General features: G+C 46.1%; 1 protein-coding gene across 3 annotated transcripts in view; it reads left to right on the top strand.

Moving 5' to 3' along the window:
• Positions 1 to 27528, top strand: part of PSD3 (pleckstrin and Sec7 domain containing 3) — a 123595-nt gene that overhangs the window by 16370 nt on the left and 79697 nt on the right. For all 3 annotated transcript variants that reach the window (XM_065740704.1, XM_065740703.1, XM_065740702.1), the window contains exons 2-3: positions 7448 to 8516; positions 9712 to 10104. In XM_065740704.1, coding sequence (XP_065596776.1) covers positions 7448 to 8516; positions 9712 to 10104 — 1462 coding nt within the window. The remainder of the gene's footprint in view (positions 1 to 7447; positions 8517 to 9711; positions 10105 to 27528) is intronic.

Here is a 27528-nt window from a genome sequence, read left to right as displayed (position 1 = left end):
CATCTAGTTCAACCTCCCTGCCAAATCAGGCTCCCTAGACCTGGTTGCACAGGTAGCCATTCTGCAGCATTTAGCAGGGACACATGTAAAACTGGAATCTGGAAAGCTAAAATGTGGTTCTCACACACTCTAGATGCAAATTCCATCATTCTTTTATGTGTACTTGAATCTATAAGCTAAGTTCTTGTTTTTCTGGGGTCCTACCACTGTTTGTGGCAAGGTGAAGACTGGCAAGAGTTTTTAAATGGTAGTGTGGCATCGCTGTATTTTCATGTGGCTGCCCCTGATGTTTGCTGTCCCTGTCAGGCAGTGAGACATTAAGTGAAGCCCGCTGCTCTGTGCACGTCTTGTGACCTGCACTTGAAAACTGTAGTTCAGGTTATAACCTACACTTGCAGGGAGAAGATTGCCACATACTTGACTCAGAAAGCAACAAAGCTGTTTGAAGGGCAGGGATTTAGTAGGAATTATGATTAAAACATGGACTGTTTGTTTATTGATTTTAAAGGTACAGAATTAAACACTCAGTGGCTAGGAAATAGCAGAGCAGTACTTTCCTCCTCTTTTGTTGGCGGTTGGCAGAAGCGGGGGAGCACCCTGACATGAGTGCACTGATAGTTGAGGACTGGTGTTGAGAGCAGCCCTTGGTTCTAGCTGGTCTCCTTCAGGCCCCCTGAGTTGATGCACTGTTGCTTGTCGTTGCAGTGGGCACCTATCAGCTTCTTGGCCTCAGCCTCATCACTTATTGAGACAGATAAGGGAGGCAGCACACAGACACAAGTCCTCTGACAGGTTCATAGGTTCATAAGGTTGGAAAGGACCTACAAGATCATCTAGTCCAACCATCCTCCTATCACTATCCCTACCCAACTACTAAATCAAATCCCTTAGCACCTCATCTAAACGCTTCTTGAACAGCGCTAGGGATGGTGCCTCAACCACCTCCCTAGGCAGGCCATTCCAGTGCCTGACCACTCTTTCAGAGAAAAAATGTTTCCTCAGGTCTAATCTAAATCTTCCCTGGCACAACTTGTGGCAGAGTTGTTGCCCTGGTTCATCTCTAAAGGCTTCTGGAGGAATAGCAGGTTGTCCTGCTGCTAGGGGAGTCTTGATAATGAATGTGCTTAAGATGTTTGATTATAATTACACAGCCAGATGGAATTCTGGTGTAGTATTGTACTGAAAAAGCTTAACACGGTACAACAAATTTTTCCTGCTGCCGATGTGACATGGAGCAGCTTCTGCGATGGAGCCCTGTGTTGTTTATTTAACACAGCTCAGCTTCCTGAGGAAGGGAATCTCATTTGCCATGCTGGTTCCTTAAGAGTTCCTAGCAGTGCCCAAGCACACCTTTAGCAGCAAAGGCTGGGAGACTCATACGTCCCTCCATGCCCTCTTTTTATTTAAACTGTATGTGTAACTTGATATTTAGCTCTTGGGGTGTGTTGACAACTGCTTAGGATGCCTTCTCTTAGCCTGATTAATTGATCCTGAATCTCAAAATGCAACAGAGGATATCCTTTCTCTGTGGGTGTGTCTGGTTTCCTCAGTGGCTGCTGCAGTTTCTCAGATTTGTGATCAAATGTATGAGTTGTTTGGTTTTTTTTTGTGTGTGTTGTTTTTTTTTTTTAAGATATCATTTCTACCTTGAAATCTAGAGAGGTTTTTCTGTATTTCTATTTAAAGGATATTTTGCTGTTTTAATTTAATTTACGGTGTATTAAATACTTAAATACAAGTGCATACAGGAAGCTACAGAGTCCTTACTTGGTAGGGTCTGTGAGTATTGAAGCACCTGTGGGTTGTCACTGCTCCAAAAGTTTGCCTTAGGGAGTTTTTAAAATAATTCTTGATATCAGAAAGTCTGTTTGAACTTAGAAAATTACCTGGTAGGAGCTTCCTTTCTGCAACGGGCAAATTAAAGTTTGGATTCTTTCTGAATTTGCTGTTTGAATTTTGGGTTTAATATTTACATTTCCCAACTTGATGCCTTTGTGCTAGCAACTGTTTCACTCGACACTTTTGCTTTCCAGGGTAATAACTCTGGGGACTGAACTATCTCATTGACCATCTGTGGCCCATGCAGCAATTTGTAACATATAATCCCTCCCACTAAGCAATTCCAGCATGTGCTGTGTGTTAGTTTTGGACAGGGTCCTGTTCAGAGCTCAGTGTGGGCCTGCAAGCTGCTGTGGCAGGGTGCCGTCCTTCCTGCAGCCTGGGCAACAATGATGTGCCCAATGGAGGACTTACAGTTCAATGCAGTTTGAGTTACACCAGAAGTTTCTAAACTCCATTTACTGCTGGGAAAAAATAGAAATCTCTGAAAGAAATAAATAACATGCTGTTCTGGTCATTGCTTTCTTAATGGACAGTATTTCATTGTGCAGTCTGAGAGCCCTCCTCGATTTCTTTTTCACAAGCAGTGATGACTTGTGCTGCATCATGAGCTGCAGGAGCTGGGGTATTACTGGAAGCTGGAGAGGCTCTTGGTGTCTGTATCTGATGTGACAGCAGCTGTCCCATAGCAGGCTGAAGGTTCACCTCCTGCAGCCTCTTGTGGCCACAACTAGAATTTAGGGAACAAAATGCTACATAGAGTGGTACTTCTCTGGTAAAGTCTTCAAACGCCCTGTAGTCCTGGGGCTTCCTGAGCATCATGGGGTAACTTTGTGGATGGAGTCCTGCCCTGTGCTGATCAGTCCAACCGTGGGCTCAGTCTGGGCTGTTGGCCACTGCTGGGTCTGTGCCCTTGGGGCTTGTCAGAAACCCTCTCTGATCCTCTTTTTTTGGGGGTGAGTGATACCAGGTTGTGTGATTCCTTCTTCTGCTTAGGCCATTCTTGTTCCCCTTCACCTTCCTTGGGTGTTTTCCTAAGCGCGTATGGAGACAGCAGTATTGTTTAACCTGCACTTACTTAATGGGCACCACTCCTTTCTCCTTCTGCTTCAGTCAGCTCTTATATTTCCACCATGCTCTTTTGCACTGTACTGGTGGGTAGGTAGAGGCTTGGTTTCAGCTTCCCTGGGTAAGTACAATGTCCAAAAGCCTAGAGCAGCTGAGGCCTGCCTGAGTATGGATGCCTGCAGTTTGATCAGAAAAGCTCTGTTCTCCATTGTGTAAATCCCTTGGCTTTGGCTAGTAGAGGACTAGCAGGGCATGGGGAATGACATGATTTGGAAAAAACTGCTGACAGCGGTGGAGAAGCATCCCTCCCTCCTACAGGCAAGGACCACTCCAGCTCAGCCTGCACAGGTGCTGCCATGTAGATCCGGATAGATCTAGGTACTGCTGAAGTTGTGCTGGAGGCAGTGTGCAATGTGTGTGACTCCCCCTTCTCTGAATGGGTGTAAATAATGATACTGTCCTGCAACTGCTGTGATTTGTTCATTAAACTTTGTCACCCAGAGATTGTTTCCTTGTAACACACACATTTTTACTGCTCTAATCTGTCTTTTAAAAAGAAAGGCATCAAATGCCTGCAGCAGAAGGAGGTCACTGCTGCAATTCTGCATGTGGCTTCACCTACCTGTTGCTAGTGATCAGTGCAGAGAGCTGTGGAGAAATAGGATGCAAGATGTCTGCACTGTCGTGTGAAACCTTCAGCTCAGTAATGCTGAAATGCTGCTGGGCACCTCTTGCTCTAAAGCCAACACAGCAGTCTCAGAATCACCATTCTGCCCCTTTATTCCTCCATGAACATGGCTAGAGCTAGTGGCAGTTAAGCTCAAACATCTCTCTGGCAGATTGTCAGGCAGCCTTTGCTGGAGAAGAATTTTTTTCTCTCTGCAAGCTGCCAAGGTGGACTCCTTAACTCTGGCAATAGACTGAATGAGACTGCAGTTCCCCCCATCAGTTTCATAATACTCAGAAAGCTTTCATTTACATCACTGTGTGCAGTGCAGGGCAGCAGGTGCCAGGAAATTTGAAACAATTTTTATTCCAGTTGACTAGAACAGCAGCCATTGAATTAGCTGGTATCGCTATAGATAAACTGATGATCTGTGCATTTTATTTCTTTGACCAATGGGTAACTGCTGGAGCTACAGTAACCTCTGTGAGTAAGGAGACTGTTCAAGCAAATATATCTAATTTCTCTTCCTAGATAATTTATATATATATAAAATTTGGTATAGAGACACTCACACCATTTTTTTGTAAAATGTACCTGTAAACAAAATGTCTCTCTGTGCTTGTAACTTGCATTTTTCTTCCTAAAATTTCCTTTTATTATGCTGTAGACAAGTTTGATTGAATTGCAGTGGTTATTTATCTATGAAATATCGTATCTATGCCTGATTTAAGCCATGAATTCTTTCAGCCTCTAGTCATCAGAAAGGCTGCCAGCTGCTGTTAGATTATATTCTCCTGGTCTCCGTTTTCTAGCCACTCACCCCCGTGCTATTTTAGCCTTTTCTCTCTCCTTGTAGCTTTGCTTTGTTGAAAGAAGCAGCTTTCAATGCAAAGTAGAAATCGGTGTTACCTGAGAATGTGTGTCCTTTCATTGTTTGTTTGGTGGTGTGTGTTTTTTTTCCCTGCTCATCTTCAGTGTGGTCCTTAAATTTTGTTGTTGCTTTTCTAGCCTTGTTTGTAATGCAGTCATATTGGGGGATGGGGTTAGACAGGATATGCCAGTAGCTGCGGCAAGACATGATGCTGTGGTGGTGGATGGGAATAAGGGAGGAGTTTCCCTTAAAGAGCTAAGGCTGCTCCAGGCACTCGCACCTGAAGTAATGTGCTGAGCAGTGTGGAAGGCTTTGCCTCTTGCAGGAGCAGGTGGTACTGGTGTCTGCATGGAGCAGAGACTGTAGCTACACTGTGTGTGACTGTGCATGATGCAGTGGGAACAGGCTGTTGCTTTGGTGCAATGTGAATTTTTTATTCATCTCTGAATAAGATAACATTTCTCCAGGAGGCTGTGAAAGCAAGAATCCCATTCGCTTGTGGTCACACTGCAGCAGCAGAAGTCCTGCCAGAGCTTGGCTGCTGTGGACATCACTGTAGAAAATGCCTTTATTTTATACTGTGAAAGTGCTTCCTCTTTCCCATGTGAAACACCTGCAGCTTGTGTGTTCACCAGAGAGGTGTTCTGTGCTCCCTCCCTCTGTGTGTCTGTGTGTGCCTGCATGTACACCTGCCTGTTCTGCTTGCCTGGCTTTTCTTGAGTGTACTGGGCTTGCTGGAGGGTAAGTTTGGAAGTAGGTTATGGAAAACATTTAGGAGGAGAAGCAAACCAGAAGCTTTATGGAGACTGTTTACTGTTGTGTGCAGCAGCCACCAGCAATAGATGGGGCATGCAGCAATGTGTTCAGCTAGAAATAAGAATAATTAAAAAAGAGAAAAGATTAAAAAAAAAAAAATAATTCACTGCTAGAAATACGTCCACTTCTGTTTCCCTCATCTCAGTTCAGAAGCTAAGATAACGATTAGCAGAGACAAGTTTGGCCAATTAGCATGAGCTGTATGTGTGTTGCCTTGTTGGAGATTGGCCTCCAGCACTCATTGACTGCATCTCAGCCCCATGGAGGTCTGGGGTGGATGATGATACTCTGGGCTAATTTCTAGTGTGGGGAGCCTTTTGCTGGCTTGAGGTTGAGCTAGTCCTGGTGCAAGTGCGGGATCACTGCAACTGCATAGCCTTGTTCCTGTTCACTAGTCTTGTCCTGGCAAATGCATGTCCAGATGGTGACTTGGTGCTGCTGCCATAAAACATACAGAGGATGCATGCCCTGTGTGGTTGTACAGCTGAATGCAGTGGATGCTATTTATCTGGAGCTTCTAGGCACTTAGAAAAGACACCATGCCTAGAAGCACTCATACTGGGGAAGGAGACATCACTATCTCCTAACTCTTGCAGTGTATGCCCACCTGTGAGCTGTAAACACTGTGATAGAGCCAGGCCAGCAGTGCAGGTGTGGACAGAGCATCTCTGCTCTCCACAGTCATGTGGGATCTTACTGTTTAGTCTGAGGCTTCATGAATCTTTGTAGCAGAGGAGACCCTTGCTTGTCTCAGACACTATCCTCAGTGGCAGCCAAGTCATCTCGGTAAAATCTGACCCACTGAAGTTTTATTGTGGAATGAGTAAATCAAGGGTGCAGAGATATCAGAGAACCTACAGGGAACAAAACTCTGTCTTGGCACAGTCTGAGTCTGTCTGTTTGATTCAGTGCACACTCACCTCATGTGCAGTATTAACACTGTGGTTGGAGCTGCTGACTAGTTAACTGCCAGGTATGAGCTGCTTCTCCTTGTCTTTACAAACCACTGGCAGATATATATGCACACCTATGTGATGCTGAGCTCACTTTAAATTATCCTCCCTTTTACCTTGAACTCAGCCTATCATTAAACAGATACATGAGTTTCTACTCAGCATTGGCTTGTGGACACGCTGGAGCAGAGTCAGCCATGTGTTTGTAGAACAGCACCCAGAGATGCACCCCCAGCAGGGTGAAGCATCCAAATGCAAACAGATATCTGGTTTCAGATCTGTCCCTCTTGACATTTTTCACAATCGTGTTTGGATCTAGCCTCCTCATTGTTTGGTTTAAAGCAATTTAAACATCAGGCCAAGCCTTTCTCTAAGTGTACAGTGAACACAGCTGCAGCTGCTTTTTCTGAAAGCGCAGTTTCTCCCTGGACCATGATATCAGGTGGCCAGATAGGCGCCAGTGTGCCATCCATGCTGATTCATTCATGCCCTGAGAACAGCAAGTTCTGTGTTACCCAAGAACAATAGGGGCCACTGGGTTCTCAGCTCCTTTGAAAATGCCACCATTGGTTTTCTCTCCCTCTTTGTTTACACTGATTTGAGAATCAGCATGAGGAGGGAGTGTTAGCAGGTTTTTTGTGAAGCATTGAATGTACTTTTTTAAAGAGAAAATGTGAGCTACTTGGCATGCATGCGTTTCTGCAACACGGCATTCAGTTACCTGAGTTGTTAAAGTAGGAGGGTAGTACTGGCAGAAAGTTGATTTGCCATGTAATTTACATAATTGATTTTGTAGGATTTATTATGGGGTGTGGCCTTCCTTGTGTTTCATCTTAATAAGTGAAAATTACCTAAAGTATTTCTTAAGCAAAACCAGTGCATATGGCACATGCTGTGGATAGATGTTGGACCTCTGAATATCTGCTTTCTTCTTGTTTTGTGTTTGGCACATGGCCTTAGATATTCATGGGCCACTGGGACCCTTTTTGAGGTGTAGCATTTTTGGCTGTAGATATTTTTGGCTTTCCTTCCTCAGCAGTACACACTTCCAGAGTAGGGCTGCCTAGAAACTCATATGTAAGAGGGACCAGTTGTGGATAACTGCACACAGAAGTCTGTGAGCATGCAGAAGTGAGTTAAACAGAATGGTATTTTCCCTCTGGGAAGTGGGGATTAAGCTTTTTGCTTATGCATATGGTAGGTTAATCCATGTTCTGCTTTCTTTTTTTGCAGGTAGTAGCCATGGAAGTAATACTTTGTTGCCCCACACCATCATCAATGAATTTCCAGAGTATGGCACTATGGAAGCAAGTACAGATGCACTGAGGACTTCATCAAAAAGCCAGGCAGAACCTGAGATGTGCACTCCAGAAGGACAGGACCATCACCAGGCACCTGGCAGGCCTCCTCCCCAGTCTGTGGCTTCTGCAGATGAGTCTAGAGCTCCGGTTAAGACAGCACAGCTGCACACTGCAGAAGAAGAAGGTTTGCAACTTGTGGGTAACTTGCCGGAGATTATGAAAATTTCTCAATGGCTAGGAGCAACAAAGGTACAAGAGAGAGCAAATACTTCTCTTGATTCAGAGACACACATGGAAAAAAAGAGTGTTTCTGGCTTCCAAAATGTGCAGACAGACAGAGAACCAGTTGCAGCAGGCCAAGAAAAACTCTCAGACATGCCTCTTCCATTTGAACGAACAGCTGAGGAAAAAATGCATTTGATCATAGAGAAAGATCTGTCTCCAATATGGACTGGTGAAAAGCAGTATGAGTCCTTGCAAGACACCAGTAATAAAGCTGAGGAGGTCCACACCGCAGAGGAGAGAAGTTGTCATAGACCATCTGTGGCAAACGTGGAAGCAGCCAGCAGAGTGGAGGGGTGGGCACAATCTGAGGAGTCTCCAGCTTATTGTCACGGCAGAATGCAAATGGTTCCTGAGAGGAGACTCTCTAAAGAGGCAGCTGTGAGCAAACATGTAGAATTTCAAGGGGTGGAGATTTTATGGCTGCAAAAAGCAGAGGAGCAAAGCAGAAAGAAGCATTTACTGCTAGAGACCACATCTATGGAGAGGAAAGTGTTCCCCAAAACATCTAGCCACTCTGTGCCACTGATGGTTGCCCCCAGCTTGGTCACCTTGCTGAGCAATGCTGAGAGAGAGGTCTGGGAAGAGCCCAGGGTGGAAGCTGCCCATGGAGCCACAAATCTAGCACTGCTTGAAAAGAGTGGGGAGGATGAAGTTTTTGTGAAGGACAAGAAGAACAGCAGCAAGGAGACCACTGTGCTAGAGAGTGGCCATGGCAGGTGAGATGGTGCCTGAATGATGTCGGGGGAAAGGATGAGTGTGTCTCTTTTCAAGCATGGGGCCTGTGTCTGCCCATTTAGGAGCTTCAGGTTTGCTATCAGCAGTTTTTGTTTGTCTTCTGTGCAGCATGTTGGAAACAGTAATGTTTAGTGTGCAGTGGTGGGCAGTGCCAGAGGTTGAGCTGGGCCCAGTCCACACCACACTGCTGGAATTGGAAAGGAGGCTCAGATTTGGAAGTGTGGAAGTGTCTCTTGCAATCTGCCTGGTAATGATTGTGTAATGAAGAAACTGTGGCACGTGTAAGTAGCATCCAGGCTTGGTAAATCATTAAATGTAGGCATTGCATAGGTCTGCCCACATGCACTATTCTAGATGTTTGATTTTGAGCAGAGCACATGGAAGAATGGTGTGGGCTGTTCTTTGTAGGGATATCCTGATTTGCTTGCTTTTCCTTACTGAATGTGTCTGTAACGGAATGATGGGTGCCTTGGTGGCTGTGGGATAGACAGCATGCATCTATTTGGGTCCCTGAGCACTTTGCTTTGGTTAGTGCTAGAGCTGCTCTGGTTTCAGCCCAGATGACAGATGAGTGCTGTAAACACTTGAAACCTGCCCCTAGGCCTCAAGCCCTTGCTGCCATGTGAGGGCACACATTGTAATGAGACATGTCAAAAACTGCTGGATTCTCTCAGCAGGGGGAAGCCTGAAAAAATAACCAGAGTGCACTCTACCTACCTGATGCTGTGTGAGCTCCGGTCCCTCAGGATCCAGGCTGGGATCTTACTTGCTTCACAGTTTGAGAGGCTTCATCCAGCCCCCGAGAGTGCCCACCTGGGCATGTGGCTCCAGGCTGTGCAGCCTCCATGGCCAGTAGGAATGGTACTAGTGGACAGCTGGTGAATTTGTGAGTGCAGAGACTGACATTACTTTACATTAGGCTGTATATAGTGTTTCCTCTGTTGCCCAGCAGACTGTATCCTTTTGTGTCCCCTAGACTGTAACAAAGCAGAGAAGGAGATGGTGCTGCCATAAGTGGAAGCAGCATGAGGAGAGATGCTGGAGTGCTGTCCACTGAATGTTGTCCTGAACAAAGCACAGACCTTTCTTTCTATGTAGGTGGGGAACGAGGTAGTCTGCTCAGAGGTCCAAACCTAGCTGCCAAACTGAAACAAGCTGTTTGTGATTAATTTCTAGGATCATGGAGGAGGGGGAAGCAGTCATGGGAGGATATGAAGATGTCCTTGGACAGAGGCACTCTGATGTTTCCACTGATCTGTACAGCTCGCAGTTCGAAAACATCCTAGACAATGCCTCTTTATACTATAGTGCAGAGTCTTTGGAGACATTATACTCAGAGCCTGATAGCTACTTCAGTTTTGAGATGCCACTCACTCCAATGATCCAGCAGCGTATGAAGGAGGGCAGTCGGTTTTTGGAGCAAACTTCAGCCTCGGGACAGATGGATGTCTTTCAGCTTCCCCCTGATAGGGAAGCAAAGAGCTGCTGTGAAGGGATCACCAATGGCTTAAGGAATGTAAGCGAAACGTTCTTCAGAGGAGATGTCACAGAAGTTCCTCATTTGGGAAGGTAAAAATAGTGGATGAGCTTTCTGTGTTTATGCTTAATTTTTCCTGTGTACTTCAGCAGGCCATCTCAGGTGTAATTATTATTCTGCACGCTGCATACTTTGTACACTAAATGATTTCCATTGCAACAGAGTAAGCTACAAAAGAGACAAGAGCCATCCAAACCTGTTGTTTACTAGAAAGTACAAGTTTAGAAATTTCTGTAGGTCTTTCTGTGATTCCTGCAACAAGAAAAATGATGAGATGTACTGTAGCATCTCTGGGACCTGACCCAGAGAAGTTAGTGACCTGATACAGATGAACATTATTGTTTTCACTTCCATGTGAATTTGCCAGCAGCAATTTTAGGAAAAGTAAAATCCCGTGCACTATATAATGATGTGTCCAAACAAACTTGTGGTCTGGATGTTAAAGGTGTGTCTCTATTTCCTCTCTTAGAGATCAGCAAGAGTTTTTCCAGTTACTTTTGTTGAGATGAGGCTTGGCTCCCACTTTGCCCTAACTGCACTAGTTAGCTGATTTTCTTAAATAGTGACACTAGAAACTAACTGAGAGAGGAAGGAGTGTTACAAAAACTTCAAAGATTCAGGCAAAGGGAGAGACAAGTAAGAAAAGAACTTGGAAGGAAACACTGGGCTATGTAATCAGAAAATCTTATATATATATACATATAAATTTACTTGCTCCATGAGCAAACTTTCCTCATTAAGGTGTTGTCAAAGAGAGATGGGGAGACAGACAAATCTTAACTCAAGGGTACCACCAAAAGCAGTGGAGGGGGTAAGAGATCTTGCTAGGAACAAAGGTGCCTTGGGTCTCTTTCTTCCAGGCAGGACGTTATGTTAGTAGCCCTTAGACAATTCCCTTAGATGAGACTGTATAGTCTAAGCTTTCCGGGGCATTTGTAGCAGGAGGTCTTTTGTATGTTTGGACTTTTTGTGCAAGTGTGAAATTATTCACTGAGCAGAGGTGGTTTTGTCAGCTTTATGAGCTGACAAAAAAAAAAAAAAAAAAAAAAAAGCCAGAAACTGAGCAGCTCTTTTGCCCACTGAAAGACTATGGAGTAGTGGAAGACAAGCAGTGTATGTACACCCTGATGTGTTACTGTAGAGTAAATAACTCCTAATGACGATACTCCACCAGGGAATAGTATAGAAGATGGTATATTTTAAGTAGTTCTATATAAACAGTTATACAGGTAATACAAAAGAGAAGATGGCTCACCTTTAAGATGACAAGGCTCGCAGAGGACTCCACATGGGAGGGATCTCCAAGAAGAGATCCTTCCCTGGTGGTGGTCAGCCCTTAAATGGGGTTTGAGAGAGGAGGAACTAGGCTCCACCCCTTCCACCCACACAGGTATATCACCTTCACCTGTGCCCCCATGGCTGACTTGGTGCTCACCTCAGGTGACCAATCAGTGGTTCAGGCCGTGATTCAGCAGTTCCCATACACTCCACCCCTTCACGACATGAACCACTGATCAAGTAACCATAAGGTGAGTTCCCCTTGATACAGAGACCCAATACATCGCGACGCTTACATAATTGCCCGTCGCAACGCATGCTGATGTAATCTGATATGAGTGATGATCGGCGCATCCGTCGAACTCTTCTTTGGGCCAGTGCTCGGTGGTATCTACTGGAAGCATGTAATCATACAGTGCAGGTCCATCTTACGTGTCATCAGTCCCGGTTAGACCATCACCAGATGCTTCACATGGTCTTATAACAACTCTGGAACACTGCAGTATTGTTTTGATTCCTTCTGGTGATTCATAGACTTATGGGGAGTAATACAAGTGTTTTAGAGGTACCAAGAGGGGAAGATCCGCTTTCCAGGGCAAGATACAGGCCGTATTCCTGTCTTGGGTTAACACTTCAGCTTGTACAGGGGCACGCCCTGGTCGCCTGTACCAAACCCTTTGACCCGATGTCTGTGGCTGGACGACTATATCAGGCACCAAAGGGGGTGTCCTGATCTGCCACAGAGACATGATAGGGGTCCCCTTAGCAATGAAGACTGGAGTGTTAACCATTATTTCAGTAGGCCATGTACCTATAACCGGAGGAGCTACCGAACCCCCCACCTCCAATAATCTCCCCCAAGGTGCAAGTAGGCCGCACCATCGTGGTCCTACCTGCACCTTCCAGGGCCATTTTATTCTATTGGTACCTGGTTCTAGGTCCTCAGGGGCAGGGAGCAGAAGGTTGTTCTCATTGCCAATCTGAGGTTTCACTTCATTATCGGTGCCCGTAATTTGGATCCTAAGTGGGGAGGCCCATATTGTTTGTAACATTTTCAAGGCACTGGGTCTGCCATCTCTAGGTCTTTCATTCAGGTCCCGCAGGGTCTCATGGAGTCTCTTTGTCCACCCCTGCAGGGACTGAGAGTCTGTCTTCAGGGCAGCCTTGAGAATACCATTGTAACGTTCGATAAGGCCTGCCCCCGTTGGATTATATGGCAGGTGGAATCGCCACTCAATATTATTTTCTTCTGCCCAGCGTTGTATCACTGCACCCGTGAAATGACTTCCTTGGTCACTCTCGATGACTTGCGGTGTCCCGTAGGCAGCCATCAACCTTGTGAGTGCCTTTATAGTGTATGCCTGGTTGGCTTTTGGTACTGGATAGGCCTGCATTAGCCCACTCGCGGTGTCGACACAGGTTAGGGCATATCTCGCCCCCTCAGACCGAGGGAGAGGCCCAATATAATCAACCTGCCACCTCTGTAGAGGATTGTGTCCTCTAGCAAGATGGGCTGTAGTTTCAGGCAACGACCTCGGTCTTATCTTAGAGCAGGCGTCACAGTCTCGGCATGCTTGAGCGATGTCCGATAGTTGTACGGGCAGTCCCCACGCTTTAGCGGCTGCCCACATGGTCTTCTGCCCAGCATGCCGCAGCTTTTGATGTAGCCAGTAAGCGATATTCTCAGATGGAGAGTTCTCAACCCATCTAACTCGGGCCAGTGTGTCGGCTTCATCATTTCCTGGTGACTGTAGGGGTTGATGACCAGAAACATGGTAGACACACACAGTTCTGTGTTTGACTGTATTCCATATGTCTAACCACATATCTTTGCCCCAGATCGGTCGGGAGTGGATAGTCCAATCCTGGGTGGCCCACTGTGCGATCCAAAGAGTGAGCCCCCGATACACAGCCCAACTATCTGTGCAAATATTCAGGATACCATCACCAGGTTCTTTGGTTATAACCATCCACACCGCCCGCAGCTCTGCCCACTGGCTGCTTTGACCATCCCCCTCTTCGAACCAGATTGTGTCTGTGGCAGGATGGTACGCTACTGCTCTCCACTTACTTGGGTTGCCCTTGCTGGACCCATCCGTGTACCAGGCATCTTCAGGAATAGGATATATTCCTTCCTGGACGGGACTCTTCTGTGGTGGAGCAACCGAAGTTTGTTTTGGTGCATCACTATGATACGTTACTGGGCCAAGAATCTTCTGAAGCTCTTCTTTCAACGGTGAGGAAGATAGACTACTCCTCTGACTGAGATAGGCAACCCATCGTGCCACCGTCTGCGCCTGGGCCACCCCCGTCTTAGGAAGGTGGGTCAGATCTCTTACCCACCCCTGGATTGGCAATGTAGTCTTGACTATAACTTCGGCTGTTTGGGTTATTGGCTCTACCGCTTGTAATGCAGAATAGGCAGCCAATAACTGTTTTTCAATCATACTATATCTTTCCTCTGCTCCATGCCACACCTGAGACCAAAATCCAATGGGGGTCCGAACAGAACTCTGACGTTGCCACAGGCCCCAGCCAAAGCCATCTTGAGTTACGTGAACATCTAGCTCAGCTGGAAGGGTAGGATCAAATATACCCAGTGCCTGGGCTTGTTTAACTGCCTGTTTCGCCTGTTGAAAAGCATCCTGTTCTGTTCTCCCCCAGTCCCATAATTGGCCCTTTTTGGTAAGTCTATATAAAGGTCTCAGCAGCTGCGCCAAATGAGGTATAAAGGAACGCCAATATCCCAATATACCCAGGAATTCCTGCAGCTGCTTTGGTGTTGTAGGGACTGGAAATGCCTGAACCTTATCTATGACGGCATCAGGTAATACTTTGGTCTTTCCTGACCAGACTACCCCTAGAAATTTTACGGACAGTCCTGGACCTTGCACTTTTTGAGGATTGATAGCCCATCCTCTTTCACTTAGGTAGGCAGTTAATGAATCTGCTGCCTCCCCTACTGCTTCCAGTGAGTCGGATGTTAACAGGAGGTCATTAATATAGTGGTATAGGTTCACACTGTTTGGTTTCCTCCAATCAGCCAGGTCACGTGCCACCAAATTATGACAGTATGTTGGTGAGTGCACGTACCCCTGTGGCAAGACCTGAAAGGTCCACTGCCTGCCTCCCCACGTAAATGCAAATTGATCTTGTGATTCTTTAGCAATAGGTATGCTAAAAAACGCATTCGCTAAATCCAGGACACAATGGTAGGTTTTAATTTCCCTACTAAGAGTGTCCATTAAGGAGGCAATATTGGGTACGGCCGCATGGATGGGCGGCGTGACCTTATTCAGTTCCCTATAATCCACCGTCATTCTCCATGTTCCATCCGACTTCCGTACTGGCCATATGGGGGAATTATATGGGCTGTGTGCAGGCCTTATAATACCTACTTTCTCTAATTCCTGCACTGTTTTTGATATTTCTTCTTGTCCACCCGGGAGTCTGTACTGTCTTACATTAGTAATCCGGCGTGGTTTTGGCAAACAAATGGGCTCATGTTTCGCATGGCCCCTCAATATTGTCCGTATTGCCCGGATACTAATGTACCTCTGCCGTAGTCTGAACTCTCCCACAGTTGTCTGGAGAGCCAGACCCCATAGAATGTCTATGCCCAAGATATATTCTGGAATTGGGGCAATCGACACCTTATACTCCCGGGGCGGGAGACGCCCAACCCCCAATTTCAGCCACGTCTGGGTGACTGGAATAGTCTGTCCCCCAAACCCACCAATCATCACTCTATTACCCTTAAATTTCGTTGGGTCTCCATATATAATCGATGTTTCTGCGCCAGTATCCACTAGAGCCATCACCTTCTGCACATTTGTCCTGGACCAGAATATTGTTAGTTCTACATAGGGCCTCCGGTCACAGCTAGAGGCCCTATGGGGACCAGAATTTTCCGTTAATCCATGAATTTTGCCAGATCTAAATCTTTTGCCACAGGTGGCTCAGGCACTGTAGCCTGTGACACCTGCGGATTTTTTTTTCCTTCTGTTCGGTATTATAAAGTCAGCCAAATTCCAGGTTGTTGTTGGTGTTTTTTCTATAATTCGTACTCCCGATTTTCTGGGAGCACTCTGAAATTTCTGATCATTTCTAAGCTGTTTCCACAGCTGTAACAAAACATGGTTGGGTTGCCCATCAATTTTGGTAAATGCAACCCCAGCCCGTATGAGATCATTAAACATAGTCCTCCGGGATACCCGTACGGGGCCTGATCGGGGCATCCGTGGAGCAGGCTTTTTAGTTCTAATAGGGAAGGCCTCAGCATCTTCCACTATACGAACATTACGCCTGGTTCTTACGCGCTCCGTCTCCCCTAAGTCTGCTACTAACTGGGCTGCCTGCTGTACGATGGCTTCTGATGCCACCAATGGATTTAATATGGAAACCAACATCCCATATAGGTGGGAGGGGGCCTGCTGTAGTATTAGATCTCTCATGCCCGCTGTAAATTTTTCCGTATCGGGGCTTTCAAAAGTGTCCGCATACAGAGCCTCCCTCATACCCAGTTCTCTGATATAGGTCTGGAGGTCCTCCATAGAGGACCACAAACCAGTATTAAGAGGGATATCGGTTTTGTTGGGCCATGTTAAGCGGCATGCAGCCATCAACCAATCTATAATAGAATGGTTTTCCTCATTATAATGGACAGCTGCATATAATCTTTGTCTTAATGCCGGGTTTATCGTTATAGATGCTAATTTTGACATTTCTGTTCCATTTACTAAAACACTTTCAGCTCCTGCATCCCATAACCTTAGGAGCCATGATGGTATGCTTTCTCTTGGTTTCTGATGGAACCGTTGTACTAGGTCCATCAACTCATTAGCTGTATATGGACGAGCGGTCACATGGAGGCAGGTTTCTGCAGGGGGCCATTGGTCAGGAGGCACCCCTGCTGGTCTATCCTGTACCTTCTTTGTTTTTTGAGTTATAATAGGCCGAATCTCGAATGGGTCCATCATAGATGGAGTTTCGAGATCTGCCTTAGAGATCTTTTCCCCTGTCATATCAGAGTCTTCTTCCTCTGATTTTGGGGTGTCTTCTACCAATATATTCCTTATTTGTCTTGTGGGGACATTTAGGCCAGGCTTTTTGGTTGTTAACGTACCCAGCTGTTGTTCCAGTTTCTCAATACGGTCTCGTAATAACTGATTTTCAGTCTCCATATTAACATTTGCAACATCTAACTTGAGTATGGCCATTACTAATGGCCAGGCTACTGCAGAGGCAGCTAACCGCCGCTCCTTGGTAACAAGTATGTCTTTATCTAATCCTACGAAGTAGTCAGTCAAATAAGATGGAGAAGGAGCGGCAGTCCCTGGAACCCGCATGGGTCCCCATTTCTCAATAACGGATGCCAATCCATAGTAGGGTGACCCCATGAATCCTGGAATTAGACCAGGGATTGTCTGTTCTAGGGGGGTAACGTTCTCCCCCTTGGCCCATTTAAACATACTCCAAATAAACGACATTATGGATTTAGTTAGAGCTGCCTGGCTCGCCAAATGTAGAGTAAATAACTCCTAATGACGATACTCCACCAGGGAATAGTATAGAAGATGGTATATTTTAAGTAGTTCTATATAAACAGTTATACAGGTAATACAAAAGAGAAGATGGCTCACCTTTAAGATGACAAGGCTCGCAGAGGACTCCACATGGGAGGGATCTCCAAGAAGAGATCCTTCCCTGGTGGTGGTCAGCCCTTAAATGGGGTTTGAGAGAGGAGGAACTAGGCTCCACCCCTTCCACCCACACAGGTATATCACCTTCACCTGTGCCCCCATGGCTGACTTGGTGCTCACCTCAGGTGACCAATCAGTGGTTCAGGCCGTGATTCAGCAGTTCCCATACAGTTACCCCATCAGTGTTGCTTTAGGTGACCCTCATGCTGAAAAGTACTGTCAGGTAAGGTCCACACTGGCTTTTGGAGACAAAAGTTGTCTTGAGGACAAAGTGAGCTTAGACAGAGCTTGGAAACATGTTGGTTGCCCACCTAGTGTGGATTTCATTAGGAATTATGTTCATTTGAGTTTAAACTTGTAGCAATAGAGAAACACCAATGGAGCTTTTTAAAACCGTCTTTTTACTAAAAAAACCCCAAAATGTTCACAATAGTGATTTTGCAATCAAGCCACTATTTTAGTCTGCACAACTTTGTTAGGTACAAAGCCTGAAAGCTTGCTGGCATAGTGGATGGGATATGGATAAAGAGTGTAGCTGCAGCAGAGCAGCCAGACGTGTGTGCCCAAATGGGTAATCCTCCAGACAATAGACTAATTAACACCCCCCCACTCTGATAGTCCAAAATTGTGTTGTATTACACCAGAGCACAGATGGCTGACAAGCTGTGTATGCTGTGCAACTGAAGCCATGAAAGAACTGTGGTGTTGCAGCATGCTGTTGAGGAGTTTGAGTGTTGAGGCTTGCACAGGATTTATTTAGGCAAGAATCAAGATGTACTGTTACAGTACCCAGCTAACAAGCAAACCGCAGATATTATTGCTAAGGGATTGCATGTGTGATTAAGTTGCCTGAAGCAACCTCATGGCATTCAGTACATCCAAGTGCAAGGTGTTACACCTGCATCATGACAGCACCCACTATTAGGATGAGCTGGGGGATGTAAGATAGAGCACAGCCCTGCCAGAAATGGCTTGGGTCTGCTGGTGGACAGCAGCTGGATGTGAGCCAGCAATGTCCCCTCACAGCCAAGAAAGCCAACTGTATCCTGGGCTGCATCAAAAGTAGATAGCCAACAGGGTGAGGGAGGTGATTCTGTAATGGTGAGACCTCACCTGTAGTACTGTGTCCAGATGTGGAGTCCTGAGTATATAGGAGAGACATGGACCTGTTGGAGCATGTCCATAGGAGGGCCACAAAAATTATTCAAGGGATGGAACACCTCCGAGAACAGGCTGAGACGTGAAGCTGTTCAGCCTGGAGAAGGTTCTGAGGACACCTGAGAACAGCCTTTCAGTATCTAAAGTGGTGTCAGGGTGTAATCCGTGACAGTAACCCAAGGGAAACCGAGAAGGGAGAGAGAAGAGAAAAAGAAAAAAAAAAACAGCGTCAGTGGCCACATAGCCGCCCCAGCAGATCCGCGCGCTCTGGGGGTAGGGGGAAACAGCGGGAAGAGATGAGTCTACAAAAACAACGGCACGATCTGAGAAAGAACGGTAACTTTACTAAATCTAATAAAATTGAACAATTGAGAGAGAGGTAAAATTTCCAAACCAAAAGCTGTGAGCTTACGTTAAGGAGGAACTGCAGGGGAAGCACACGTGCTGAACCTCCACGGCAGCCCAGAGCAACGCGCCCAGGCAGAGCGCCGCCTGGCATCCGGTGCGGAGCTCCGCCCCTCTGCTGCTCCCACACCATTAACTCCTTCACTGCTGCGTGATGCTCTGATGCGGAATACCGGCATCAACACCACAACAAGTGGGACTTTTAAGAAAGGAGACAGATTCTTTAGTGTAGTTTGTCATGATATGGCAAGGACAAATGGTTTCAAACTGAGGGAGTGCAGATTTAGATTGGGTATAAGGAAGAAGGTTTTTCCAATAAGTGTGGTGGAGCATGGGCCCAGGTTGCCCAGAGAGGTGGTGCATGACCAGTCCCTGGAGACACTTAAGGTCAGTTTGAGCACCCGATGTAGCTGTAGGTGTTCCTGTTAGTTGCTGGGTTGTTGGACTAGACGGCCTTCAAAGGTCCCTTCCAACTTGAATGATTCTATGACTCTGAAGTGATCCTGAACTGCCATATCACCTAAACGTCCACATGTGTGATGCTTGCACAAGAGCCGCAGTGGCTCCTTGGCGACTTCTGTTAGAAGGGTGTGTTTTTGCAAAGCTGTGGCTGCGAGGAGCAGGGCGCCTGCACGAGCACTGGGTTGGTGGGTGGCTCCGGCCCATGCCGGCCTGCGGCGCGGCGGGGAGCCGCCAGGGGATCCCGCTCCCCTCACCCTGTACCCGGCAGCGGGGCGAGCGAGGGGTGGGCGGGCAAAGCAGCGCGGTGTAAGCACGGACCTCCTCTTTTACCGAAGCCGCGCTTCCAGCGAACCGAAAACGGAAACGCAGTAGCTTCCTGCGCGCGGATGTTTCCCTGACTTATAGAGCGTTTGGCGGAGTACTCTTCCCAGTGACAGTTGGTGGGGGGAACAGGTTGTAAAACGCTGATAGTTCTCGGTTCTGCATGGGAGGAGGGGATGGATATGGAAACAAAGAGCTTTACACCTGGAAATGGCACGCAGCGTCCCTGCTGCAAAAGGAGAATGGGGGGCGGGCGGCCGTGCGGCCTGAGAGCAGAGCCGGCCCACGGAGCCCGTGCGGCTCTCTGAAAGGACAGTAATGGCACACAAACCCTAGGTGGCGTGAGGCTGTAATGCACGGCCCGCAATAACCCAAAAACCCCGTGTTCTGCCGAGCGAGCGGAGAGTAACATCCTTCCCAGCTCTTAGGAAATCACTGACTCTGGGAGGAGTCATTCCTGGTGTGTGAAGGCCAGTCACGTGCCTTCAAATCTGAAAAAGCAACAACAACAAAAAAAAAAACAACAAAGATTAAAGGCTTGCAGGCTGCTGGTTCCTATGCGCTTCTCTGCATCTGGATACTTCATCTCTACCAGCTGCTGGCCATGGCTGTATGCAGTAAGTGTTCACACAAGCTGTTCAGGGCTGAGTGTGCCCCCCTGGTAAGAGCTGGTTCTGCTCTGCAGCTGGCCTGGGGAACCCATACAGGTCCCTGCAAATAGGTTAGCTTGCTTTGAGAAAACAGTCCTTTCCCAGCAGAGCTTCCTCATACTTTGCATCTGGCTCAGAGGTGCAGAGAACCTTAGAGAGGATATGTGTGCAGTTCGTGTTCTTTTGGGAGCAACTCCAGGTCTCATTATTGCATGGTTGAATCTCTTAATTATGTTTGAGACATTTCTATGGGGAAAAACAAATTTCTGCTGAGATAGGTTTAAGTTTTCCCAGCTGAAGGGAGACAAACTGGGAGAAGGGAAGTGTGTGTGAGGTTCTGGACCTGCTTTCATGTTTTTAGAACATCGTGGGAGTCCTCACACAGCATGTAGTGGCAATAACCTTGTATCTGGATGGCATTTGGTCTTCTTCCCTGTGAGCAGTCCCTACAGCTGCACCTCCATGCCAGGGTTGGGCCCTGCTCCTGCCTTGTGTTGGCATTGTGTTGAGAAGGAAGAGGGGGGCTCAGGCTCAGTGCCTGGGATTTACTCTTTCTCAGAGATAATAAATAAGAGTATTTTCAAGGTTCTACACAGTCACTGAGCCTAAGTTTGTATGGACCAAAGTAGGTGTAATCTTTCTTGCTAAATTGAGAGTGGGAGAAAGGGTACATATTTCTAAAACAAGCTATAACTCACTTTTCCCTGAGTTGTCTTTGCTGTGTATACAGTGAGCAACTGAACAGCACTGTATCTAAAAGCAAGTGGTTCTCTCCGTGGTGTTGGTCACTATTTCTTTTCTTCTTTCTGACTTTACAGGGTGAGTTTGTTGTAATCTTTTTTCTATATTCTTTGTAGCAGACTTTGCATTCCTTCTTCCTTTGTATGCTACTGTGAGAAAAAAGAAAAGAAAAAATCCAAACTTCTGGCATTTATCTTCTTAAGTTGTCTTGGAAAGTGTGGTCTCTGTTGGTAGGACATAGCCCAACATTTTTCCAAATCCAAAGACAGCAAAAAAAAAAAAAAATTGCAACTCCAAATCCTGAAAATTCTAAATATTTGCCACCTGCCATCATCTTCAAAGAACTGCTACTGTTCAGCAATTTTTGCATGTCCTGCTATTTTATTTTTCTCTAGCAATGCAAACACAAATTTAGGCTCATATGTATTTGTTTGTAATTCAAGGGGTGGTGGTGAGAAACAAGCTTCCTAAAGCAATCTGCTGGTTCTCGGAACAGATACAGAAGAATGCTGACTGTGGTTCCCAGTGATTGTCAGGTTACTCTTAATGGATTGGACCTCTCAAATTCTCATCATAGTTCCCACTTGTTTTCTTTCTTATGCATGTGGGTCATTTCCAGTGCTTTCCTTATTGGTGGTCTACTTACCCTCCGTAGAGATAGTAAATTTTGTTTATAGATAAAGTCAGTTTTGAATCTGCTCTCCTGGCTGATTCTTCTAAGTTTTCCTCCATCTTCTCAGTATTCTGCATGCTATTTACACTTCTGGCTTTCAGTTTGCTCGTTTTTCTTTTTCCAGTGGTAGCTTATATTTGACTTTCAGTGTAAATGTGAGATGTAGGACTTGCAAACTCAATGTGTAACCTTTCTTCATTCATTTTATTAGCCTATCCAGTTGCAGCCTGGTATGACTTGACTGTGTGTTTTTGTTTAGTGTGAAATCTGCCTAAGATCCCTATGTTCCGAAGTGGCTGTGTTTTGGCCTTCATGTGTGACATCACAGTAGTTCCGGTTTCCTAGGAGATCTGGGGCTGTCAGTAGGTACTGCCACTCCTTATCCACTGCTTTGGACCTACGGAGAAGCATGTGGTAAGAGCTAATCTGGTAAACTTTGGATGCTTGAATGCGCACTGCAGCCTAATGCTTAGTTTGGTTTCTTCCTTGGTTACTTCTGGATGTGAGTTTAAGTGGTGCAGTTGGGAGCAGCTGCAACTGCCTCTCAAGCTAGTATCTTTTTGCCTGTGTGTATCCTCATGAGTTGTCCCTGCTGTGATGAATGGGTATATCATGCTTCTTGCTGTGTCAGCTGCTGGCAGCATCACACAGAAATGGAGATCTCCGTAGCTGTCTTTTTCTCCCAATTCTCCCTTGAAAAATGCCCATTTAGAAAATTGAAGCTACTTCTCAAATCACTGCAATGACAGCAACAGCAGTTGAAATTTCTGGAATTAGGAAGTGAGCTTATCTTCTTTGTAAAGAAAGAATGATGCAACTCTGTAGTGGAAGGAACTTTTTCTCTGGAAAGGGTTGAGGGTACTAAAGGAAGCAGAAGTCACTCTTGAGCCTGCCTGTCAGTGCATCTGGGCTGTTGTCTTTCTCAGGTGCCTTTTCAAAGGTGCAAAAACCCTGCTATGCTAATTGTTAGATTTTTTTCTCAAAATGCAAGAATGCCTGGAATAAGGAGAACTATTCTGAGAAGTGTTGCTCACTGGTGTTGCAGAAGAGTGAATGCATCAACCATGTTTGCAGCCAGACAGCAAGTACACACATACTGGAGTGCATTTTCTGTGCATGGGTGGTGTTTTCTGATGCCTAAATCCATCAGTTACTGAGCTGTGAGAAAATGTGATATCCTGGCATGAACACACTAAGTCCAGGTAAAGACAGTGTAGCACAATCAGTGGGAGTAGGTTTCTTGGGAATCATAGAATCACGAAGGTTTGAAAAGACGTATGAGATCACTACGTCCAACTATCAGCGCATCTCCCCCATGTCCACCATATCCCTCAGTGCCACATCCACACAGTTCTTGAACACTTCCAGGGACAGTGACTCCACCACCTCCCTGAGCAGCCTGTGCCAGTGCATCACCGTTCTTTTGGGGAAGAAGTTGATCACCTCCCTGCTCCTGCTGGCTACACTATTTCTAATACAGGCCAGGATGCCATTGGCCTTCTTGGCCACCTGGGCACACTGGTGGCTCATGTTAAGCCGAGCATCAACCAACACCCCCAGGTCCTTTTCCTCTCTACATTCTTCAAGCCATTCTGCCCCAAGCTTATAGCATTGCATGGGGTTATTGTGGTCAAAGTGCAGGACCCGGCACTTGGTCTTATTGAACCTCATCCCATTGAGCTCAGCCCAGCTGTTCAGCCCATCCAGATCCCTCTGAAGGGCCTCCCTACCCTCAGGCAGATCGACACATCCTCCCAACTTGGTGTCATCTGCAAACTTACTGAGGGTACACTCAATTCCCTCGTCTAGGTCATCAGTAAAGATATTATATCTTGCCCTTCTCTGGACACATTCCAGAGCCTTGATGTCTTTGAGGAGCCCAACAATGAACGCAGTACTTAGGGTGCTGAGTGTAGAGGGATGATCACCTCCAGGCTCCTCCTGGGTGTGCTATTTCTGATATAAGGCAGGATGCCCTTGGCCTTCTTGGCTGCCTGATGACACTGGTGGCTTTCAGCCCCTCTGTAGGGCTTCTGAAGCTGGTATCAGCGTTTTGACAGCTAGGGATTTGTCCTTTTGTCATGTTAGAGATGTTAAGACACTTGTCACCATAGTGTCCCCTGCAGATAGGTGTCTCATGGTGAGGCACTCAGCACAAAATGCAGGTTTGCCCTGCTGCTGTAAACACAGTACTTGTAATAGAAGTTCAGCAAGACTTTGTAGAAGCACCCTCCAGCTCTTAAATAAACTGTTGTTTTAAGGAAAAAGGGCTGCTAATTCCTTGCCTCTTCAGTTCCCAGCCTCCTCCAAAAGCTAAACAAACAAAACAAATATCCAGGAGCTGACAGGAAAAAAAAAAAAAAAAAAAAAAGGGATGTGGGGGAACATGGGGCAGCTAATCAGTTCACTGCACAAAGCACTCTGTATAAAGCTGTCAGTGGCTCCACTGGTCTCGTATATGTTGGCATATCTCCATTAAGTCAGAGCCAGGGTTAGGAAGCCTCTGTTCACCCAAGCCCGGGCACCTGCCAGCCTGAGCTAGTGCAGAGTGCAGGCTGCTGCCATGTCCACTGACCACGTCTGGCTGCCCATCAAGCCTCGAGGTACTGTGGGTTCCCTTCCTCCTGCTGCAGTCTGGCTGTTGGGATGGGGGACAGGCAGAGTGTGTGACAGCACTTGTAAAGAATGGGAACCTTAGTGCACTTTACCATCTCTAACCCTACCATAGCGATGTAAGGAGCCTGAAGCTGAAACAAATGTGGAGTACTTTGAGCAAAACATTTGTAGATGAATGGCAGAGAGCCATCTTAATAAAGGACATGCTGTCTCCTGAAATTATTGTAATCCTGTCACTATGTGCAGCAGGACTTTGTGTCCTAGTGCTGCAATCCAGTAAAGGCAGCATTTGTGATGCAAGCCTACCAGAACTGACATGTTCTGAACATTTCAGCAGTTAGCTCTGTATTAACGATTGGCAGGAATTCTTTAAATCAAAGAAAAAGGCATCTGATCATAGGGAGCAAGAGGTTGTTTTTAGGCATCGGCATTCATTTCAGTGCTGGAAAGTGACTTTGCATATATGTTCATTGATAACCAATAATACAGACCGCAGGAGCATAAAGTGTTCTTGTCTCTGCTCTTTGTGATGTGAAGCAGCGTAAATACCTCTTCTCAGCTCCTTAGTGTTTCTGGGCTGTGCAGTCCTCCTTCCATGTGTGCTCATGGACTCTGTGTGTGAAAGGCACTCCTTGAACTGAACAGCATCGAGGTGTAGCTGCACCAGTCCTCAAAGAGTAGTCTAATTCAAAGCATGCCTTTGAAGAGAACTCTTTTGTAGGACTTCAAAGCTCATTTAACAGTTGAAATTGTACAGTGAGTCATCTACCAGGAGAAAGCATTATTTCTTTATAACCTTTCTGTGGTCTTTATTTTGGAAGAGCCTTGAAACAGGAGGTGACTGATAAAATGTTGGTTGACATGGTTTTGTGCTTACTGCTGGCCCGAAAGAACCTGGTTCAGAGCAGCTCTCAGTCTGTCACTTGCAACAGGAACCAAGTCATCATGCCCTTAATGCTGCTGGGGTTTCATTTCTGTCTGAGGCTGAAATTCTTCCTTCAGGACCAACCTGTTCAGCTCCTTCAAAACAGCTCCTTCAAAACAGCTTAGCCAGTGCCACAAATTGTTTCTGATCTGCACTGATGCATGGAAGTGTGGCTGAGTATGAGCATTCCATAGGAAGTTTGTGGGGTAGGGATTCATTCCCTTAGCAAGGGATTTTTCGCACAGCCTAGCTGGGCTCAGAAGTCCAGGCTGTTGGCAGTGACCCCCTTGTTCCTGATGTTCATGCTGCTCTGCAAGGTGAGAGCTGCCGTGGGGGTTGCTTGGGAACCAGAAGACTAGGGTTAAACGCATTTCAAACAGCAAGCAGTGTAGTGTGCAGTGTTATCAGCCCTGGTTTTGCTCCCTGGCAGATTCTGCATTCCTACCGCAGACAGCATTTGTTCTGGCCCTGACTTCAGTGAGCCAGAACTCTTCTCCACCTGTCCTTATTTTTAGTGGTTGCTGTGTTCTTGCTCTGATAGACTTTGGAAAATGCCTGATTTAGCCTGCTTTGAAGCAAAACTGATACTAAAGGCCTGCATGTTTGTTTGAGAGAAAAAATGTATCATGAACCCCTTGCTCCTTCCCTCCTCCTGTCCAAAAAAACCTTAGGAAGGTCCAGCCCTGAGCATCTTCTGGCTGGTGGCTGTGTCGGCTGCTCTGTTTTATATCTGAGCAGGAGCTCTTTCCCTGTAATGCAAAATGCTAACATATTTTTCTCTGGGACAAAACAGAATTATTTCCTCAGAGGTTTGCTAAAAATTAAGAGCATCCCAAGGTCTGATGCTCCTGACACTGCAGGTACTCATGTTGAGGTTTCCATCTGTGGCCCTGTGGACTGGGAGATAGAAACTGAGATGCAGCGTGCCTGGACCCTTACTTCTGGGTTAGTGATTTTCTCTGGTGCTGTTGGGAAGCTGCAGCTGTTTACCAGCCCCCTTCAGCATCACTGTGGAGGGTTTGAATTTTGCAAACATCAAGAGGAAAAAAAAAAAAGTTAGTGTGGAAGGTTCTTAAACAGATCAAGTGTGCCAGGTGTTGAGCTCAGTATGAGACACCTTGGTGTTAGAAGCTAAATCCCCAGGCACCTGATCAGTAATGGAGTAAGTAAAGAAAAACAGTATGAAATGTTTCAGTCTGGCTGTTGAGGCGTGCTATGAGAAAGCAGTTTTGCACAGGTTGCTGTCTGCATGTTTCATCTGTGAGTGCAGCGGGGTGGTTGCTGCTGTTAGACAGCACTGAATTTACTGCAACAGTGGTTGTTCGTTTAATCGCTGTAATTTCTGCTGGCAATATTGGCGCAGAGCATGTACATGCTCAGCTGAGAATGTAAGGATGTTTCAGCAGGAGTGGTAGGGAAAATGAATCATTGGTGGGGACAGAAAGGAGGTCGAAGGCCTTGGTTTCAAGCTAGAGTCCATGCACTGTGAGGCTGAAGTGGTCTGTTTTTCTGTAGCTTCTGTTTCCTGATAGAACAGATCAATACAAGAGTCTCTGAATGAATATCAGCAGCTGTTGCTGTGCAGGCAATTACCAGTGGTATTATAGCAGTTTGGCCTTGAATCCAGGATTAAATGAAATATAATTTACTACATTATCGGCCTTCCTTTGTCAGTGAAAGTTTCTCATTTTTATATGACGAAGAGTAAAGCTGCATGAGAAGTCCATGTCCAGTCATGCTTTCCGTCTAAAGCCCTTTCTTGTCTCTCTTTAGCTAGTAATGCTGCTGTGGACCGAAGATGTGTAGAAACTGAAGACTATAGGAGACAGGCCTGTCTTCAGCATGGGTCACCTCCTGGTCTTTGGTTTAAATTCTTTAAAAGCACTTTTCAGAAAGAGGCTGATGTCAGTATCTGCATTCAGCTGTGAGTGGCAAATGCCACTCACATATGCCACTCACAAATACCTGCAGAACCTAGAGGTGCTAGAAGATGTTGGCCCTTCTCTGAATAACACCTTCCAGACCCTGCTAAATTGGCATGTCCAGGAACAACATGGAAATGGCAGCTTGGGTATTTGTATGCCTAAGCTTTTGGTGGCATGAACAGTGTCTACAGAATATATAGGAAGCTTGAGAATTGAAGTCTCTTTCCAGTTTCCCTGAACACGAAGCTTACAGACAACCTGTGTTATCAATTCGATCACCTTCTTGAATTTACTCATTAAGCAGTAAGTTAATTTATTGCCAGAATGACAGAAGGAAGTCTGCAATCTGATTTTGTATACCAGGACTCCCAGTGAGGATGAAGAGTTTAAGCCAGGGAAGGTGGACAATGATGTTTCTATGCAACTGTATCAATTTCTTGCTAGGTTTTCCTGCTCTGTGTCAGAATGGCAGACAGGAGAGGCAGAATAGAAGTCTGCATCTCCTGCATCGTTTATTGCACTAAATGGCAGATACTAGCACTTCCTCTTATTCTAAACTTGTGGAGATTTGTGATAATGTTGACTCTTGCGGCACACAAG

This window comes from Cyrtonyx montezumae, unplaced genomic scaffold (assembly GCF_038088225.1).
Source record: "Cyrtonyx montezumae isolate F1298 unplaced genomic scaffold, pur_monq_1.0 scaffold_29, whole genome shotgun sequence".
Lineage (NCBI taxonomy): Eukaryota > Metazoa > Chordata > Aves > Galliformes > Odontophoridae > Cyrtonyx > Cyrtonyx montezumae.
This window is presented reverse-complemented; position numbering and strand designations above follow the sequence as displayed.